We start from the raw sequence: 20834 nt of genomic DNA, 5'->3' as shown, positions 1-20834 counted from the left end.
AAGGAAATTCAAAAAGAAAAGAACTTCCTGTGGAGCACACAGCAGCTGATAAGTACTGGAAGGATTAGGATTTTTAAATAGAAGTAATTTACAAATCTGTTTAACTTTCTGGCGCCAGTTGATTAAAACATTTTTCTTCCAGTGGAGTACCCCTTTAATTACCAACAAGGTGTTCAAGGTTACAATGCTTCTAAAATCAGATATAACAATTGAGTGATAAAGCTGAAAACGGAACTGTACAAGTTAACTCCAGTGTGAGAAAATGCAATTTTTCTATTTTTTTTCTAGTATAAAAATAAATAACTCCAGAAAATCAAACATATTTACTTGCTGTTGAGGATTTTATTTTTTTCTACTTGTACAGCTATTGTTTACATTGCAATAATGCAGTTTTAGAAACAGCCCAAACCCTGTCTCCCGGCAGTTTATTAACACAAGCAGGACAAAGCGTCATGAAATCAACATAAGGAGAACAAAAAATATATATATATATATAAAATAAAATAATGACTGACCTTTCCTAAAGATTAGTGACTAGCTTTAGGATGTACCTTTAAAAAGGGATTGGGTTCAAAACATTCATTAACCCCTTTAATGCCAGTGGGACTGGCGACGCATTGCTGTTCCCCCTGGCACCAAGGAGGTTAAAAGGCACCAAAGACAAAATATACATATTTACAAACATACAATAAGAACAAAAGTTACATAATCCTTCGACAGGGTGTCTGAGTTTTTAAACTTACTGTAAACCTTCACTTTTTTAAAGAAGAAAACAAAAAAATTAAAATACAAACAGACTGTTGCGTTTAGACAAAATAACTTTTCACGTACACTGGTGCAATACATTAAAATATCTTGTAAGTGCTCTATCACAATAAAACAAATCTCAGATTGGATTCTGCCCGCAGATACAATCTAAATGTTTGCCATATTTCAGAATTTCTTTATAGAATTTACTTTTTTTTTTTTTCAACATTTTTTTTTCTTTTACTCTTCATAATATAGGTATATATATATATTCTTTAATATATATATTTACAACTCTGCCATAAATTCCTTTTCCTTTGGTTAAAACTATAACAAAAGTTAAAGCCCTCTCTTAAAAAGCATACACAATAATTCTTTGTTCTATTTTTGCCTTCCGAGTGCACATTTTGCATACCATAAAATTAAACACTTTGTTAATGTTTTAAGGGTGCAAGAGAGTTAGCGACTAGAAAAATATTTGATTTTAGGTGCCTCCTAGTGCTGGTATAATATTGCAGCCAAAGCAAAAAGGCAACTTCCGGAGTCATATCAGCTTCATCTAAAAGGCTAAGCTATCACCGGCTGAATGACTCAAGAATGCCTTATTGCTCTATAAAGAAGGGGACTAAGGCGGGAGAAGTGCCAAACTCTGCCCAGGCAGAATGGAGCAGTTTATCATTTCCCAATCTAAGAACAAAAGTCAGTTGACTCTGCCATGACAGTCTTGCGTTGGACCACAGCTTGGGGCATTGCTAGGTCCTATAGCAGCCAAGAGGTTTACATAGACTTAAGTGCCCCTCGCATCAGTATGTCAAACATCTAGCACCTGGCACTGACACAATTCATTCAGTCCCACTTATATACAGTGGCTAAACACTGTCCCCATTAAACACAACACCCTTCTTGGGTGTATTTATATATAAATATCTGTATTCAATCATTTTTATTTAAGGTGCCGAATATAGACTTTTATTAAGAACATAAGTACAAAGGAGAACTAAAGGTGGCAATCATCCTTTTAAGAAGGTGCTTAGTTCAAGTGCTTTTGTTGCATCCATAGAATGCTAGATGGCACCCATGTCTGGAGATTTTGGTAAGAGGATATTAAAGTAATTCAACTTCCCAACATTGTGGTTTTCCCCAATTTGTACCTGGCTTCTTTACAGTCACTAAAACATGGCTGTTGATAATATAGTTCTCCTAAGCTAGAGGAAATTAGCCACGAAAGGAAAAAAAAATCTTGAAGTAGAAAGGTGCTTCTTGTGGGGCATCTTGGCAAATATTAACAAAAGGAAAATGGGATAATCACAATAATGCTTTACTGTAAGCATAAGAACCAAGAAATTTTACGGGACCTGTGGAACCCCAGCTGATGAACGACCAACCAAAGTATAGTGGCTCAAAAACTGGATTCTTAAAACGATACTAACCTTCACCATTATTGTTAGGGGGCGTTGTGAAATCACTCCCAAAATAAACATACTATCAGAACAACAGATTCTTATACAGCCGATGCTTCAAAAGCTATATTTCACTCCCCACAGGAGTGCCAGTGCATTGTAGGCTGGATACACACAGCAAGGTGCAACAGGCTTTGCATGCCCAAATAAACTTTTCATTCAGTCTTTTTCCTCAACATTCTGATTCTCTCAGGCTGAGAATTACAACGCTGAAATAATAAAGAGTGCATGGACACTATGCCACACAGATTTAGAAAACAAAATGTATATGTATTTATATATATATATATATATTTACAAATAAGGTCGCACATTTCACATGACCAGGACAAAAAAAAAAAAAAAAAAAAGCTAAACCCGTTTTGTTTTGCCCATGTGCGCTTAAAGGTCAAATAGAGGCACTCCAGTTTCATTGGGCAGGGCTCAGCAAGATTTGGGGAGATCAGCAGGGAGCTCTGCTTGAGACACGCGGTACTGGACTTTTGTGTTGGTGATCGCACCATGTTTTTGACGCAGATGGAGTCTAAGTTGGCTCTTGTGACGAAAATGGAGATTGCATTTTTCGCACTACAAAGAAAATGAGAAACCATTTGTTAGCAAAAATGCAGTTATCTGCTCACAAATTACCTATATTGCTTAATAAGTTAGAAACTTTACAATTTAATGCTAAAGATAATATAAATTTATGGCTGTGGTCCCCAATCCTACTCCGCTCATAGACATCTTAAGATGTCTGATCGCAGGGGTCCCGCTGCTGGGGACCCCCGACCCCCCCCCCCCCCCCCCGAGATCTCTCCTGCAGCCTCTCCGGGTCATCAGCTCTCCGGAGCTAGGTTTGCTCCGTGGCTGATGACTCACGATACAGGGATCGGCGTTTGTGACATCATGGCCCCGTCCCCTCATGCCGTGATGCCCTGCCCCCTTAATGCAAGAATATGGGAGGGATCCATGATGTCATCAGCCAGGAAGCAAACTTAGCTCCGGAGAGCTGATGACTCAGGGGGGGGGGCTGCAGGAGAGATCGCGGGGGTCCCCAGCAGAGGGATCAGACATAATATCCTTGGATAGGGGATAAGATGCCAAGGGGCAGAGTAACCCTTTAAGGACTAATTTTCACCTTAAGGACTCAAAACAATTTTCATTTTTGCACTTTTGTTTTTTCTTCCTCAAAATTATAATGCGTTCAGTTTTGCACCCACAGACACATAAGGGCTGGTTTTTTTGCGTCACCAATTGTACTTTGTAATGGCATTACTTATTTTATAATATAACCTGCTGCGAAAAAAAAAATAAAAGCAAAAAAAAAAAAAAAAAAAAAACTATTTTGCTAATTTTTAGGGCTTCCGTTTCTACGCAGTGCACTTTTTTGGTAAAAATGACACCTTATCTTTATTCTGTAGGTCCATATGGTTACAGGGATACCCAATTTATGTAGGTTTTTATAAATTATAACTACATGCACCAAAATTTGTATGTTTAAAATTGTTATCATCTGACCCCTAACTTTTTCCGCAAATGGGGCTATACAAGGGCTCATTTTTTGCGCCGTGGTCTGTTTTTACCGGTACCATTTATGTTTTGATGGGACTTTTTGATCTAATTTTATTAATATTTTTATGGTATATGAAGTGACCAAAAATTAACAATTTGGGATTTTGGTATTTTTTTACGTGTACGCCATCGACCGTGCCGTTTAGCTAATCTTATATGTTAATAGTTCGGACATTTACGCAATCGGCGGTACCACGCAATCTTTTGATTGCATAAACTGATCAATGCTATGTCATAGCATAGATCTGTGTTATCGGCGCTCTGCTGCTCCAGCCTGCTGTGCAGTAGATCGCCAATTGGATGACCAGAAGGCAGGTGAGGACCCTCCGGTCATCCAGTAAGCTGTTTCTGTCAAGACAGTTCTGATTAGCTCTGCTGAGTTGCGGGGATAGTTTTACTTTCACTTTAGACTCTGCAATCAACTTTGATCACGGCATCTAAAGGGTTAATGCTGGGAATCGGCCCGATCGGCGATGCCCGACATTAAACCTGGGTCCTGGCTGCTGATAGCAGTCGGGACCCATGGGGTTTAAAGAAATCTCCGGTCGTGAGAAGGGTTTAAACCCTGTTGACGGGGCTCAGGATGTACAGGTACGCCCTGAGTCCTTAAGTACCAGGACGTCAGGGCATACCTGTGCACCCTGCATCCTTAAGGGGTTAAGGCCCACCAACAGTCCAGGATTTAGTTTCTCTATTGCAATGGTGTAACAGAAAAAAATGGAATGTTGCTGGGCCATGAGGACTGGATTGGGGACCACAGACTTATAGCATGTTTGCAATTACATTTCTGTTTTCTGTTGCTGAAATTTCAGCAAATACATTTGAATGGAGTTGTTTCTGTAGCATATACATGAATTTATTAAGGTGAATGGAAAAGTTGCAAAAATCTCTGCAAGAAATCTACCAGGTATGAATTTGTCTCAATAGTTTGTTTAAAATCTAAATATTTTGATTAGGCCAAAGAATTATATAAACAATTTATACATTTAAGCGTAGAATAGAAAAGCAAGAAGTCATCCACAACAGCCTAACAGTTTGTATTACACAGTTTTAGACAGTGGACCTACATGGTAAGGTTTCTCTCCAGTGTGAATACGTAGATGGCTCTTTAACGTCTGCAAATGTCTGAACCTGGTTCCACAGATCTCGCATGGGTATGGTTTTTCACCGGTGTGTATTAGTACATGCGCACGGAGATGAGCAACCTAATGATACAAAATACATATCATTTAACAAAAAGCATAGTATCGGATATAAACAGGGAAAACATTTTTTTTACTTTGATTAATGGTCAAAGTGATTAAAAAGTATGTGCACCCTTGCCTTCTGGTGTTTATTGTAATGCACCAGTAAATACATGTACATATGCAGAGAAACCTGTGGGGTTTCCCTGACTTTACTGTTGCAGCATCTCTTCCAACAGAGCACAGGAAAGGTGTTAAAAGTGTCTAGGATAGCGCCATCTTCAAACGTTTAATTGTACATGCATCAGAGCCAATACGTACAAAACCTTTAAAGTTTACATGTGGCTTTGTGTATGTTATGTGGTCAAGAAATCTAACATTACCCTTACTATTTCTTTAACAGGTAAGCAATAGATTGTGATAAGCACACGTACACTGACTACCCAACGCAAAGAAGACACATATGTAACACTATGTCTAATAAAAAAGGACCAATTTTAGCCATGTCAGATTAAACTCTTCTGAGATTATTTTGACATGTACCTGTACAAAACGGGCCCCACACGTCTCACACTTGTACGGCTTTTCTCCAGAGTGAATTCTTGTATGGGTCTTTAGGTTTGCAGGTCGATTAAACTGGGCGCCACAAATACTACAGCGATATGGTTTCTCCCCTGAGGATTAAATAGATAGATAAATATAAATTTTATATTACATAGAAAAGTTCAAAATATTTCAGGGGGGAAAAAAAAGTATTGTGAAACTTTTCTGTTATACATTTCTTACATCAAAGGGAAAAAAATAACTTTGTGGGAAGATTGGGGAAGAAAGGATGTTGGGATTGGTAACAATAGACCAATTGTAGCACACATGTTCAAGTAACACTGGTTTTTAAGGGTTCATAACAGAAAGAAGTGCTGTGTTCTAAGTTTAAATGAGGGGGGCTCTGAGTCTTTGCTTAAAGGTGTACTCCACTGGAAAACATTTTTTTTTTTTTTTAAATCAATTGGTGACAGAAAGTTAAACAGATTTGTAAATTACTTTACACACCATTGGGCATAATATACAGGGGTGGATGCCAATAGTCCAGCAGCAGATACGGTAACCAGATCAATTCCAGCGCTAGTGTACCATAGAATAGATTTGTAAATTACTTCTATTTAAACATCTTAATCCTTCCAGTACTTAGCGTCTGTATGCTCCACAGGAAGTTCTTTTCTTTTTGAATTTCCTTTCTGGCTGACCACAGTGCTCTCTGCTGACACCTCCATTTTAGGAACTGTCCTGAGTAGGAGCAAATCCCCATAGCAAACATATCCTGCTCTGGACAGTTCCTCTAACGGGCAGAGGTGTCAGCAGAGGGCACTGTGGTCAGCCAGAGAGGAAATTCAAAAAGAAAAAGAACTTCCTCTGTAGTATACAGCAGCTGATAAGTACTGGAAGGAATTCGATTTTTAAATAGAAGTAATTTACAAATCTGTTTAACTTTGATTTAAAAAAAAAAAAATTCCAGTGGAGTACCCCTTTAACTAGGATTAACAAGGGCTACAATCCAATCCATAAACTCTGGAATAACTCAGCAACTCACCGGTGTGTACAGTCTTGTGGCTGGCAAGGTTTCCTTTGTAGCGGAAAGAAGCTTGGCAGCGGTCGCATTTATAGGGCTTATCACTGTGCATCTGCAGAGTGTGTCTTTTTAAGGAGCCCTCTTCAGAAAAACGAGAGTCGCATTCATTGCAAAAGAAAGCACCATTTTCTGTGAAGAAAATATGTGAGAGATCTATATTATTGCTGCCACATAGCATGGAGCCATGGGTTTATATCCTACTGGGGCAGGATTTGCATGCAGTCTACATGGATCTTTGTCTCCAGATACTTTATAGTCCTCTAACACTCCACTAATACATTACGCTACTTTGCTTTAATGAAATTGTCTCTACTGTTTACACATGTGATAAGGCAATTGTAGAACCCACTGAGGAGAGGGACCGCTGTGGTTGAGAGTAATGTCTATACAGTTCCACATAAAATGCTAATCTTAGATAAATTACTGCTAAAAAAAATACATGGGATTGGTTCTTTATAGAAGAGAACCAGCATTGAAATAACTCTGGTAGTAGTAGGCAATGGAAAAAAATTGTATGCAATACTATTTAATGATAATACTATAATAAATAGTATAGAGTGATATAAGATTTACACCAGTAATAGAAATGTTTACTTAAAGGGGTATTCCAGGAAAAAACGTTGTTATATATATATCAACTGGCTCCAGAAAGTTAAACAGATTTGTAAATAACTTCTATTAAAAAATCTTAATCCTTTCAGTACTTATGAGCTTCTGAAGTTAAGGTTGTTCTTTTCTGTCTAAATCCTCTCTGATGACACCTGTCTCGGGAAACGCCCAGTTTAGAAGAGGTTTGCTATGGGGATTTGCTTCTAAACTGGGCGTTTCCCGAGACAGGTGTCATCAGAGAGCACTTAGACAGAAAAGAACAACCTTAACTTCAGAAGCTCATAAGTACTGAAAGGATTAAGATTTTTTAATAGAAGTAATTTACAAATCTGTTTAACTTTCTGGAGCCAGTTGATATATCAAAAAAGTTTTCCTGGATAACCCCTTTAATAAATGACACCTAAGTGTCCAACATAAGTAATTTTTTGTTTTCGAATGTAAACTCACCACAGCTTGAGTCTGAAAACTCTGATTGTGTCTCAGCTATCTCTTCTCCAAAGTTAGAACCGGGGGTGTGGGGACACATTTCGGGAGGGGATTGGGAAGAAAACATGTTGAACTTGGATGTGTGAACGTAAAGAGGTGAATGGCCTTCACTGCTCAAAGGTGACCCCTCCATACTCCTAAGGAAAAAAACAAGATATTCTTGGGTTACTTAATGATAAAACGGATGAATAAAAAAAAAAAAAAAAAGAGGGGGGGGGGGGGGGGGGTAGAGAGAAATCACATTTTCTGCAGAGCCATGAATCAGCCTAATAAAAAGCCTAGTGTGAGATTGCGCTCAGCTGTGTATGACTAATGGTAAATAAACTTATTCTGTTCTCGCTCTCCAGTGCTTACCTGTTTACAATGCTGTTCAATTTGCTAGCCTGGGGCACAGCCGAGTCTTCGAGACTCCCATTAAGTTTAGATGAAGTTTGAATGTCCATATTTTCTGACTTAACTGGCTGTTGACATGATGCCTGAGAAGTGTAAAATGGCGAAGACAGGTTGACCATTTCACTTTGGTTGGTGCACCCTTCTTTGTCGCTCTGGTTCAGGGAATTTAACAATTTATACTTTTTCCAGTTACAAGCCTTAGGGTCTGTAGAGGATTTTGACATAGGAGAGCTGGATCCTTGTGAAATACGAGCATTTTTGCTGCTGCTGGACTCTGTTGGAGAGTTAGGTTGGCAGTCTGACTTTTGTGGACTCTGAGGGCTAACAAGACCTTTGCGGTTGACTGGAGAGTTTGTAGGTTTAAGGTGTATTATTTCATCTTCTGGGGATGTTCTTTCCTCCTCTTTCCCTTTGTCACAATTATAAAATGGGCTGCTTCTCACAGATGGACCAGCAGACCTGGAACCTGCGAGCACGTTGTATTGAGAGTCAGTACGGGGGTCTTCCAATGCGGCCTCCTTAGGAGAGTAGATGTTGCTGTGGCATACATTGACAGACAAGTCTGTGACTGCTTTCCTGTAATCTCCTAGAACAGTCCTTGAATTTTCTCCAGGTAACACATTTTCCTTAGGATATCTATTGGATCTTTGGATGTCAGCCATCTGTACGTCTCTTACTTCATCTTCTGGAAACAGAAACCCATGAACTGGAATGTGACTATAGAGCGGGTATGAGGATGGAGAACCATTGTACAAGTTGGGTATATAGGACCTTCCATCACAGATGGCTGTATTACGAAGAGGTACAGTATTTTCTGCTATCTCACAGTTTCTGTAGGCCATGACATCTGGTGGTAACATTGACCTGCCTTGAAGGAAATCTTCCCCTCTAGATGTTTTCACCGAACTCACAATATCTTCACTGTTAAGACACAAACACAAAGAATAGATAGTTTTAGCATAAAATAAGTAAATGTAGTATAGAATCTAAATTTAAATAAAACCATTGAAAACTCATGGAAACAAGAAGCAAGGAATATAACATGCATTGCTACCTGGACTTGAGGAACCTCTGGCAAGTATCCACAACATGCTCCATCTGTAGGTAAAGTGCAGTGCTCATGACTGCCATAATGCTGCTGTCTCTTAAGCTAAGCCGAGATGTGTACATGAAATCCAAGAGGACCCTAAAGCCCTCTGCGCTGATTTCTGGATCAAGGTTGATGATGTTCATGTTGCACTTCATCTGGTCAGTAAAGATGGTATAGAATAATCCGCTGCAAAAAAATAAAAATAATCAAACAAAGACCAAATAAGAGGCATATGATTTTTTTCATAGAGTACTTCTAAAAATACATCTCGTCAGAACACTTGTGTTCCCACACCCCCTCCAATAAACATACAAAATAATCCATAAATGCCAATAGGTAACCAATGTGAACTAATGAATGGATCCATTCTATATGGAAAGCAGGTGTATTCCAGCTCACCCTCTCAAAGCCAGTCTGCAGCACGGACCGGGATGGACCAGGAATACAAATAGAACAAGCAGAAAATATCCAGCGCAGCAATGCTCGGTAAAATCTTAATTCTTTATTCCAAATGAATAGAAATGTTCGTTTGGAATAAAGAATTAAGATTTTACCGAGCATTGCTGCGCTGGAGATGTTCTGCTTGTTCTTTTCTACCCATCTGCACTCACCTGCAGGCCATCAGGACTGTCTTGTGAGCTCGAAAGTGTTCCCTGTTCACAACGATGATCACATCAGTTAGGATGTCTCTACTTCGAAGACGATTGAGATTCAAGAGGACATCACTTGCATGCCGCGTGAACTGGATGCAGCTGTCAGTTGCAGATGTCATTGTTGCCCCTATCCTACAGAAAAGAAGACAGAACTCTTAATAGTCGCACAAAACCTAACTTTGGCTGTTCTAGTCTACTAGGAGCGTAGCTACTCTGAATTACATTTCAAACAAGTTTCAACTTCCACTGTTTGTGGTTTGTGTTATTTATGGATCGTTTCATTTTTACCAGTTATGAAAGTGGAGTAACATGCAGGTGCACAATAAAGGAATTAATAGTATATACCATAAAAGTGAAAAACACACCAGTACTTACCCAAACTATCAGTTCAAAATCTAAACTTCTCTTCGAATACTAAAAAAAAAAAAAAAGAACACAATAAATAAATAAATGAGTATACATGTTGGATGATAATAGTTAATAGTCAACTTGACATACTAAAGTGATGTATAGTCAGATATAAGACGACTGTTGCTTTCCCAGATAAGAAACTAACTAAGTTACAGCCAAACTAACTTCCATCATTCCCGGACAGCCTGTGGCATGATGGTAGTTGTAGTTTCTCAACAGCTTACAGGTTGAGAAGCACCATGTTATTCAATAGTCTCGGATGAGTCGGCCTTAATCATATTGACATATCTATATTTGAAGCATTGGGCCCCCAAGTCAGACTCCATTAAGTACAATGGCCAACATTTATCACTGTCTTTAGACTGTTTTGTGTCTACAAAAGGTGCAAAAAAGGAGCAAGCAGGGTTTATTTTGAGTTGAAATCCACTGATTTTGGCAATGCACATGATATGGAAGGGTTTTATGAACTGTACTTTGTGAAAAGGTACAAAAAAGGCGCAAAGCCACTAAAGTCTCTAAAACTACACCAGCCCAGACTTAGCTTAGCTTTTTGGTGTATGTGAAGAGAGAAATTTCAGAAAATGTGACCTGCACAAAGGGGGGACACTTATCATTGTAGTGTAAGTGAAGCATTTTTCTACACCTTTTTGTGTGCTGGTAATGTGTAGGAGAACCAAATTTAATAAATGGTCACAGAGCATTTGATACATTTTGTGCAGGTCACATTTTCTGAAATTTCTCTCTTCACATAAACCAAGAAGCTAAGCTAAGTCTGGGCTGGGGTAGTTTAGAGACTTTTCAGGGGCTTTGTGCCTTTTCACAAAAAGGCTCAGTTCATAAAACTCTTCCATATCATGTGTATTGCCAAAATCAGTGGATTGCAACTCAAAATCAGCAGAAATGTGTAAACCAAAAGGCGCAAATAAACCCTGCTTGCACCTTTTCTAGACACAAAAACAGTCTAAAAACAATGATAAATGTCGGCCAAAATGTATCAAATGCTCTTTGACCATTTAATAAATGTGGTGCTCCTACACATTACCAGCACACACAAAAAAGGTAGATTAATGCTTCACTTACACTACAATGATAAATGCTGGCCAATGTGTGAATTGAGTTATTATGTTTATGCCAATTATTGTGGGCACTCTCCCAATTGTGGGCTTCTTTCTCCCAATTTGCAACCCGACTTCTTCAGAAAGTGGCCAATACTGGGAGATTGCCTTGTGACCATGGAGACAGTGAACGCATACAGTAGACTGCAGAAAATGAGGGTGCTATATAAACTGATGCAATGAGATTCTCCAAATATTGCTTTAGATGCACTAACACATGTCTGGCTCGTGTATTAGTTCATATGCCTATTGTGAAAGCAGAAGCTTTCTGATAAGACAGGGTTTTTGGAAGAGAAGAAAACAAACAGTTGGCCCAACAGTTATCCTAACAGGTACTAAATGGTTAAGACTAAAAATATAGTGGTCGATTCCTCTTTCTGGAGAACCTTGAAACTAGGTATTTCCCTCACTTGGTAGTTTCTCTACCTTTTTCGTGCATTCCCATCCACACAGTCTGAAGAAAATCACTGATTGTTGGATGACATGGAGATATAATCCGCTTACTAGTAGACAATACATAATAAATAAATAAAAAATGCTGCAAGAAGCAATACAATATGGTATCCCTGGCTACACTACTTGATCCTATTACCAGCTATACTTGTGACAGTGCCCACTTTCATCTTCCTGGACTAATTTATGAAGAAATTAAATACCTATAAGACTTTACCTTATACACAGTGCTGAAGAGCCTCCTGCATACATAGCTCTGCCAGTAGAATATTAACAGATACACATGCTATGTTGTCATTGCTACCTGCTGTACATTGTTTTCTTTTACCAAGAGGAATAGGGGTGGATAGTCCAGCCATCTCATTCTGGGAAATATTTGACTCAGACTGGGATTACTTCACCCAATGAACTCTATGACAATCCGCTTTCCTGGAAAGCCAGTCTGGGACACAGCCTTACAGTATGCACTTCCCTGTAGGCTTCCCTAACACCAGACACCTTTTAGTTGGATTGGATTTTTTACACAGATAAATCGATATTGCATTAAGGAAGGTACAGAATGTCTGTGGAAATACTGCATTATTTGCATGAAAAATTAAAGATGTGTGTAATAGCATGTCCGAGCAATAGATAGATCTCTAAAATCTGCCAATAGGTGGCGATAAAGAACATAAGGAATTTGTCTCATTCGGCTCTGCTGGTCCATAGATGTAGTAGAATGAAGCTGTGACGATAGTTATTGTCCGCACTTATTTTTAGTACCATACCCTGTACTGCTGTATGTAGAACTTTGGGAATGTGGCACTATGATTTAGTCATACAACTGAATGAGATCTTGCCATAGCCGAACAAAACATGTAATACAATTGTTATGAAGTATTATTTCAGTGTCTATTCACTTTAAAGGGGTACTCCCATGGAAGACTTTTTTTTTTTATTTTATTTTTTTAAATCAACTGGTGCCAGAAAGTTAAACAGATTTGTAAATCCCTTCTATAAAAAAAATCTTAATCCTTCCAGTATCAGAGGAAATGCATTTCTTTTTTGGATTTCTCTTTAGTATACAGCCCCAAAAAAGAACTGGAAGGATAAAGATTTTTTAATAGAAGTAATTACCTTTCTGACACCAGTTAATTTAAAAAAAAAGTTTTCCGCGGGAGTACCCCTTTAAAGGGGTACGCCGGTGGAAAACTTTTTTAAATCAACTGGTGCCAGAAAGTTAATTACTTCTATTAAAAAATCTTAATCCTTCCAGTACTTATTAGCTGCTGAATACTACAGAGGAACACAGAGCTCTCTGCTGACATCACGAGCACAGTGCTCTCTGCTGACAGAGCAGCATAAGTTTGCTATGGGGATTTTCTCCTACTCTTGACAGTTCTTAAAATGGACAGAGATGTCAGCAGAGAGCGCTGTGCTCGTGATGTCAGCAGAGAGCTCTGTGTTCCAAAAAGAAAATCATTTTTTTAATAGAAGTAATTTACAAATCTGTTTAACTTTCTGGCACCAGTTGATTAAAAAAATAAATAAATAAATAAATAAAAGTTTTCCCCTTTAAGGAGAAGGCTGATTCCATTCCAGAAGACAAATAGTTATATTAGCAGTAGTGGGGGGTACAAGGTCTAAGCCTACATTACTCTTAGCATGACTATGCTCGTATATAATTTAGTGTTTCCTAACCAGGGTGCCTCCAGCTGTTGCAAAACTACAACTCCCAGCATGATGAGAGTTGTGGTTTCCAAGCCAAGGTGCCTCCAGCTGTTGCAAAACTACAACTCCCAGCATGATGAGAGTTGTGGTTTCCAAGCCAAGGTGCCTCCAGCTGTTGCAAAACTCCAACTCCCAGCATGATGAGAGCTGTGGTTTCCAAGCCAAGGTGCCTCCAGCTGTTGCAAAACTCCAACTCCCAGCATGCCCGGACAGCCTTCGGCTGTCCGGGCATGCTGGGAGTTGGAGTTTTGCAACAGCTGGAGGCACCCTGGTTGGGAATCCCTGATATAATTTGTAAGCCAGATCTGTGTATACATTTCTTGAACCAACAGCAGTAAGTTGTTAGTAAAGAGGTCCAAGATGTCTGTGCGACCCGGAGGTTGAGATAGCAGTCACAAGACACAGTGCAGTCTCTTTTATGATAGACATAGACCTAACAAAGCAAGAAGAAAGATGCAGGTGCTTAGTATAGCCCATCTGTGATATCAGGGGGCAGAGAAGCATTACTACAGTGCCCGGTCATAGCCACCCGGCATTTCACCTGGTTTTTAGACGCACATGGCATGATACTTTGGTTATGATGTTGATATGTAGATACATTACATCCCATACCATATACACAAATATATAGAATATAGTTAAATGAGCTCAAGTAACTAAGCAATGAATCTGCTTTCAACATTTTATTGCAGCCTTTTAAAAGTAATACACTATGCCAATGTATGCCTATGACTAAAAGAAACCGTGCGCCCCTGCACTACAATCGGAGGGAAATGAGAAGTTCTTCTGGTCTTCTGTTATGTATCCTTCTTATGCCACCCAGCAAATGCTTCACTGGAAGGGAAGAGCTTGATGTAAATCACACTGGCCTATTAAAAATAGACACTTCTAGTGTGTTCCTCATAGGAAGAGGAGATGAGGGGCGATGCTCCCCGTTTGCTTTCCAGCAGAGAATCACTTTCAAGTTCATTGGATTAATTATTTAAAAATACACCAGCCGCCTGGGATTCGTGACTGGCAGCGAGCTCTCCCTGCAATGTTACTCATTCCTTATTTAACCAACAACTTGTAACAGTATCAGAGAAGAGCAAGTTTAGAGCTCCGCACAAAGCAACACTTCCCAATGACAACACTGAACTGGTTAATCCTACCAGCTGAGCAGCAGTCATGTGTATTGGCAAAAGGAATCATAGCGAAAGGTACGTTTACAGTACGGGGATAAGAATGCAAGATGTGACCTGGTCTACATTAGAGTTAGGTAGAGCAAACATGGTCCTTAATTCAATATAACAGGAATAGCAATGCAATAGGTTTGCTTTGTGTCCTTAGACTATAAACATCCTGGCGGTCCAGCATGGTTTATAGTCATGTGAAAATGTGCCTGGTCAGGAAGGGGTTAACATAGCATAGACCTGGCACAGACCTGCAGTAGGCAAGGGCACACATAGAAAAGTGAAGACCCCCGCAGTACACATCAACATGGGAGAGCCCAATGCTTCATTACAATTAATAGCCTTTAAAGTGGTACTCCTCTGGAAAACTTTTTTTTTTTTTTTTAAATCAACTGGTGCCAGAAAGTTAAACAGATTTGTAAATTACTTCTATTAAAAAATCTTATTCCTTCCAGTACTTATCAGCAGCTGTATACTACAGAGGAAATTCTTTTCTTTTTTTAATTTCCTTTCTGTCTGACCACAGTGCTCTCTGCTGACACCTGTGTCCATGTCAGGAACTGTGCAGAGTAGGAGCAAATCCCCATAGCAAACCCATGCTGCTCTGGACAGTTCTTGACATGGACAGAGGTGTCAGCAGAGAGCACTGTGGTCAGACAGAAAAGAAATTAAAAAAAAGAAAAGAATTTCCTCTGTAGCATACAGCTGCTGATAAGTAATGGAAGGATTAAGATTTTTTAATAGAAGTGATTTACAAATCTGTTTAACTTTCTGGAAAAAAAATGTTTTCCAGTGGAGTATCCCTTTAACCAGCACAATTTGGGGAAGAAGCCATGTACAGATCCACAGCAGCCAACTATAGCTTGCCACCTTTTAGGCTGCATGCCAGCTGCTTCCAAGATATTAAGGGCTTTGGTTTACAGAAAAGAAAAGTCCAAGTAAGCAATAAAAATATTATGCAAGAAAACTTGTTTTATTTAAAATAAATGAGTAGAACTGTATAAATATTTACATAAAGCACATGTACTTTGTTATATCATTTTCTATACAACATAGCAGTCAGACACCCTGTGACCATAGTAACATTTAATAGACATAGACGTAGACTTATGCAACTAAAGACGCACAGGGTTATAGTAAGCGAAGTATCTCAGAATACCACTAGATGGCAGTACTCTACCTCTTTTCAGATTCTGGCGCCCTGTTTCCATTATGTCCCTAAGAAAAGTTGTTTTTGGATAAACACACACATGTTTGTTCTGATGTTTTGCCCTTTTCTCGCTTAAAAAAGAAACATTTTATGGCATTTTGAATCCTGACTCAACATGTGATTTTTTTTTTTTTTTTTTTTTACACCAAGTCACCCCGGCTCCAGAAGCTTGGCCATGAATTACAGTGTTTGGGTCTATGGCTTGGAGCGCTGGCAGGGACCTGCCTTGGAATGCATTAGTTAGTAGCTGCGCACAGAGACACCTCCTTTGTAAAATAACCGGAGCAGTATTAGTGACAGGGCCAACTACATTCCTGCCCTCCCAAACATGACACCAGCACATAGCCAAGGAACAAGTTTCTATTATGGAACCTATATTTTGTCACTTTTTGTGGCTTATGCCACCCAACCTGCTGGAGAGTGCCAAATTGATGGAACGGTGCTGAATAAGGCTTGTATTAGTCTAAGTATACTAAGGCTTCCCCTAAATTGCAGGTGTCCCAAGACTCCATATAGACCGTACGGTTATAGAGTAAGCTCCTATTACAGTATACAGGAAGATTAAGACAGCTATACCCAATATCACTCATATACTCCATACCCTCATCTCATGCAAGAAGATCAAGACATCACCCATACTGCAAACCCTCATCCCCAATGCTAGAAGATTAAGGTGGCTATAGCTAACATTACCCATGGACTACATTCCCTAATCCACAATGCAAGAAGATCAAAGTGACTATATCTCACATCATCCATGTACTCTGACCATCATCCACAATGCAAGAAGATCAAAGTGACTATATCTAACATCACCCATGTACTCTGACCATCATCCACAATGCAAGAAGATCAAGACATCACCCATACTGCAAACCCTCATCCACAATGCTAGAAGATTAAGGTGGCTATAGCTAACATTACCCATGTACTACATTCCCTAATCCACAATGCAAGAAGATCAAAGTGACTATATCTAACATCAACTTGTAGAGAAATAGTGGGGTATCTGGCTTCTCAGCAGACTTAAAAATTCAAGCTTTAATTCAATCCATTAAAACGTAGATATAGGGTTAAAACAACCGCGCCCATGGCGCGGTTGTTTTAACCCTATATCTACATTTTAATGGATTGAATTAAAGCTTGAATTTTTTAAGTCTGCTGAGAAGCCGGATACCCCACTATTTCTCTACAAGTTGTGCTACGGGCAGGCGTCCCGCTTCTCTGAGCTCCAGCGATACTGATAACTTGGCGTCTCCTTGGAAGGACTGTATTGGGTCATGTGGTGAGTGAGCTGAGTGGCTTCATTCATATTCCCTATATCTAACATCATCCATGTACTCTGACCATCAGCCACAATGCAAGAAGACCAGGGAAACTATATTAAACATCATCCATGTACTCTGACCATCATCCACAATGTAAGAAGATTAAGGTGACTATACCTAACATTACCCATGTACTACATTCCCTAATCCACAATGCAAGAAGATCAAAGCGACTATATCTAACATTACCCATGTACTACATTCCCTAATCCACAATGCAAGAAGATCAAAGCGACTATATCTAACATCATCCATGTACTCTGACCATCATCCACAATGCAGGGAGACCAAGATGACTATACGCGCAGTGATCTGTCACATATGATCTGTCATCAATAACACGTCTATGTTGCCAAAACAAGGCATTTAGGAAAACTTGGACAAGTTTGGGGGGTTTGATTGAATCGTAGACTATAGAAGTGGCGAATCTGTCCTATAACTATGAGATCAGGACGCTACAGCCAGATTTAATAGAGTTCCTAGAAAACCCACAAAGAACACATGGCGAGACTATGCCAAGCACTGACAAATGACAAACTCAGCTCTGCAACATCTGCAACCTGACAGGTCATGACTGAGGATTCACTGCTGGACACTATTGTCTATATACCTCCTCTATATCCAGTGTATACCAGAAGTGTCCTGAGTACAGGAGGGAGACAAGACACCACAATGATGGATGGAGCTGCCAGACAGTGCACAGGAATGTAAAACCTCCAGTTAACCTCTGTCAAGCCACAGGGGGAACTATGTATTATTTAACCCCTTGGCTTCCACAAGAGGCATTTAGGCAGTGAGGACGCAGCAGCTTTGCGGCTTCCCCTCGGCATACACGCTAAGCCAGCAGCGGCTGTCTATATATAGAGCGTCACTGGGGAATCTATCACAGACCTATGTTGTGCTGTGAGCAGCAGGGGGCGCTCCAGGCTCACACATGGGCCAAACATATGTTATTTACCACTTCTGTGGCCGGTGTTCCTGCGCTCGGCTGGAGGGAACATACGTAGTCAACAGCGAGTTATCCGAGCGCCATCACCCACATACCTATCACCATGTGTGTGCTATCCCACACGGCCATGGCGGGGTGCAGACACCTGTGTCATGCCTGGCACCGCTGTGTGGATCCATGCCCACTACAAATAGGGGATTCCTGCACTCAGTACAACATGCCAATCTCACTGGCACCAACAAGGCACAAACGCTGCTAAACAGCGGCCAGGTAATAGCGCCAGACAGAACCCTGCGGGACAACCCTGGGCACGAGGCGCGCGCCAACAGATGCCAGACACCACCTGAGCGGCGCAGACCCCCATAGTGGTGCGTGCGGTGGTCTCTGCCCGCTCCCTCCAGGAATAGCGTGTGGAGCGGCGCCAACACAACTTCACTGGGCGACGCTGATTTACGAGGCGCCCTGCCCGTGCCAAGTGCCTTCATAGTAAACAGAGGCTGCCAATGGAGGAGAGCTGGAGACACAGCCCCAATAAACTAATGCTATGTACCCCACATCAAAGCAATGCACCCCTATATATATATACACACACTGCACCTTCACAACGAAATGTTATGTACCCCATATCAAAGCAATGCACCCCTATATATACACACACACTGCACCTTCACAACGAAATGTTATGTACCCCATATCAAAGCAATGCACCCCTATATATATATATATATATATATATATATATATATATATATATATATACACACACACTGCACCTTCACAACGAAATGCTATGTACCCCATATCCAGGGTTGCCCCAGATGTCAAAGCAATGCACCCCTATATATAGAGACTGCACCTCCTAAACTAAATACAATGCACCCCTATATACACACACACACTGCACCTTCACAACTAAATACAATGCACCCCTATATATAGAGACTGCACCTCCTAAACTAAATACAATGCACCCCTATATATAGAGACTGCAGCTCCTAAACTAAATACAATGCACCCCTATATACACACACACACTGCACCTTCACAACTAAATACAATGCACCCCTATATATAGAGACTGCAGCTCCTAAACTAAATACAATGCACCCCTATATACACACACACACACTGCACCTTCACAACTAAATACAATGCACTCCTATATATAGAGACTGCACCTCCTAAACTAAATACAATGCACCCCTATATATAGAGACTGCAGCTCCTAAACTAAATACAATGCACCCCTATATATATATATATATATATATATATATATATATATATATATATATATCATATGGATACTGCACCTTCACAACCAAATACAATGCACCCCTATGCACCTCCTAAACTAGATACAATCTACATACTGCACCTCCTAAATTCAATGCAACCCCATATCCTAAACTCTTGCCACACATTGCACCCCTTACAGGAAAGCCACCGGCCCCCATACATCCGCACATTGCACCCGCACAGCCACAGGACAGAGCGCTCAATCCCCTTCATCCTCCCGGAGTTGTGAGCGCAGTTTCGGGGCAGCCAGGATGCCAGGCATCGCCCTCCCTGCCAGCCTGTCAATAAAGGCTGAGTAATGTGAGCGCAGCCCGGGCACAGGGCAGGTGCAGGGGCACAGACTCTCCCCCCTGGAGCCAGACACAGACAGACAGGCACAGACAGGCAGGGCAGCAGCCAGCGCACTGATGCCACTACATGGACACGGCTGGCAATGCCAGGCAGGGCAGACGGAGCAATGAGATTGAGCAGCATTGTCAGCTCCTGAGGAAAGTGGACAAGAAGGGACACAGGAGGGGACACAGAAGGAAAGCACAGCCAGGAGAGCACAGCCCCAGCGACTGGCAAGGAAGAAAAAAAAAAAAAGAATGAAAGAGAAGCAATCACCTGGTAGGGCTTTCCTAGAAAATCCTTGCATCACCACTTCTAAGAACCCCCAGTTCTAAGAATCAACAGGGCTCAATTCTCGGAATTTGAGCTTGTGATCTCACCATTATATGAAGGCGGGGGAGGACGGAGAGTCTCCCAGCCGGCCCCTTTCACCCTCCGTCTGCCCGGCTCCGCCGTCTGCGGGCACTTACTGCCCCTCCGGGCACATTGCCCGGCTGGAAAAAAATGCCCTTCGCGGGGGTCAGTCTTTGATCGGGGTCTTGATCGGCCCTTTAGCACTTAGTGTTAGGAGGACCCCCCCAGCCACTTGGTCTCGCCCGGCTGGAGGAGTCACGTGGTGTGTCTTTGGCCGTGACGTAGTCTTTCAACTTGGAAAGGCCAGCCCCGAAATTCTGAGAACTAATTTGCTATTCTGTGACATAAGAGAGGGGTCCGGCCCGGTGTGTGTGAGCGGCGCTTCATCCTCTGCACACCGGCACACACACCGGGCACACCGCTCCCTGCACTAATAAAAGCCTTCACTCCCGGGCAAGGGTGGCAGTGCCAGGGCTCAGTCATTGTCTGGACTAGGAGCTATTCACCCGGAGCAGCCCTCATGGACGTCATTATTGTAAGGCTTCAGTAGGGGCTGTGTTGGCATGGACTGGAAGGGTATGGTATTCTCTCTAGCGTACTCTGCGCACTCTTCATGTACTGTATATTGCATCCAGCTTGGATCTGCGATGGGTACTGTACCCTGCGTCACTTTCACATTGTATTGTGCTTTTGCTTACTTTTG

The 20834-nt window shown here is 40.9% G+C and overlaps 1 protein-coding gene across 8 annotated transcripts in view; it reads right to left on the bottom strand.

The window, feature by feature from the left end:
• Positions 1-328: 328 nt before the first annotated feature.
• BCL6 (BCL6 transcription repressor) overlaps positions 329-20834 on the bottom strand; it is a 43914-nt gene continuing 23408 nt past the window's right edge. Inside the window, exons 1-11 of one of the 8 annotated variants that reach the window (XM_056565463.1) lie at positions 19585-20006; positions 15842-15942; positions 10176-10214; positions 9759-9932; positions 9112-9333; positions 8019-8978; positions 7626-7801; positions 6531-6698; positions 5486-5616; positions 4826-4963; positions 329-2774 (exon numbers count right to left, since the gene is read on the bottom strand). In XM_056565463.1, the coding sequence (XP_056421438.1) occupies positions 2631-2774; positions 4826-4963; positions 5486-5616; positions 6531-6698; positions 7626-7801; positions 8019-8978; positions 9112-9333; positions 9759-9919 (2100 nt within the window). In that variant the 5' untranslated portion in view covers positions 9920-9932; positions 10176-10214; positions 15842-15942; positions 19585-20006 and the 3' untranslated portion in view covers positions 329-2630. Of the gene's footprint in view, positions 2775-4825; positions 4964-5485; positions 5617-6530; positions 6699-7625; positions 7802-8018; positions 8979-9111; positions 9334-9758; positions 9933-10175; positions 10215-15841; positions 16895-17316; positions 18805-19584; positions 20007-20053; positions 20238-20834 lie in introns of those variants that run through there. The other 7 variants (XM_056565462.1, XM_056565465.1, XM_056565461.1 and 4 more) reach the window with 7 other exon arrangements.

This window comes from Hyla sarda, chromosome 3 (genome assembly GCF_029499605.1).
Source record: "Hyla sarda isolate aHylSar1 chromosome 3, aHylSar1.hap1, whole genome shotgun sequence".
Taxonomy (NCBI): domain Eukaryota; kingdom Metazoa; phylum Chordata; class Amphibia; order Anura; family Hylidae; genus Hyla; species Hyla sarda.
This window is presented reverse-complemented; position numbering and strand designations above follow the sequence as displayed.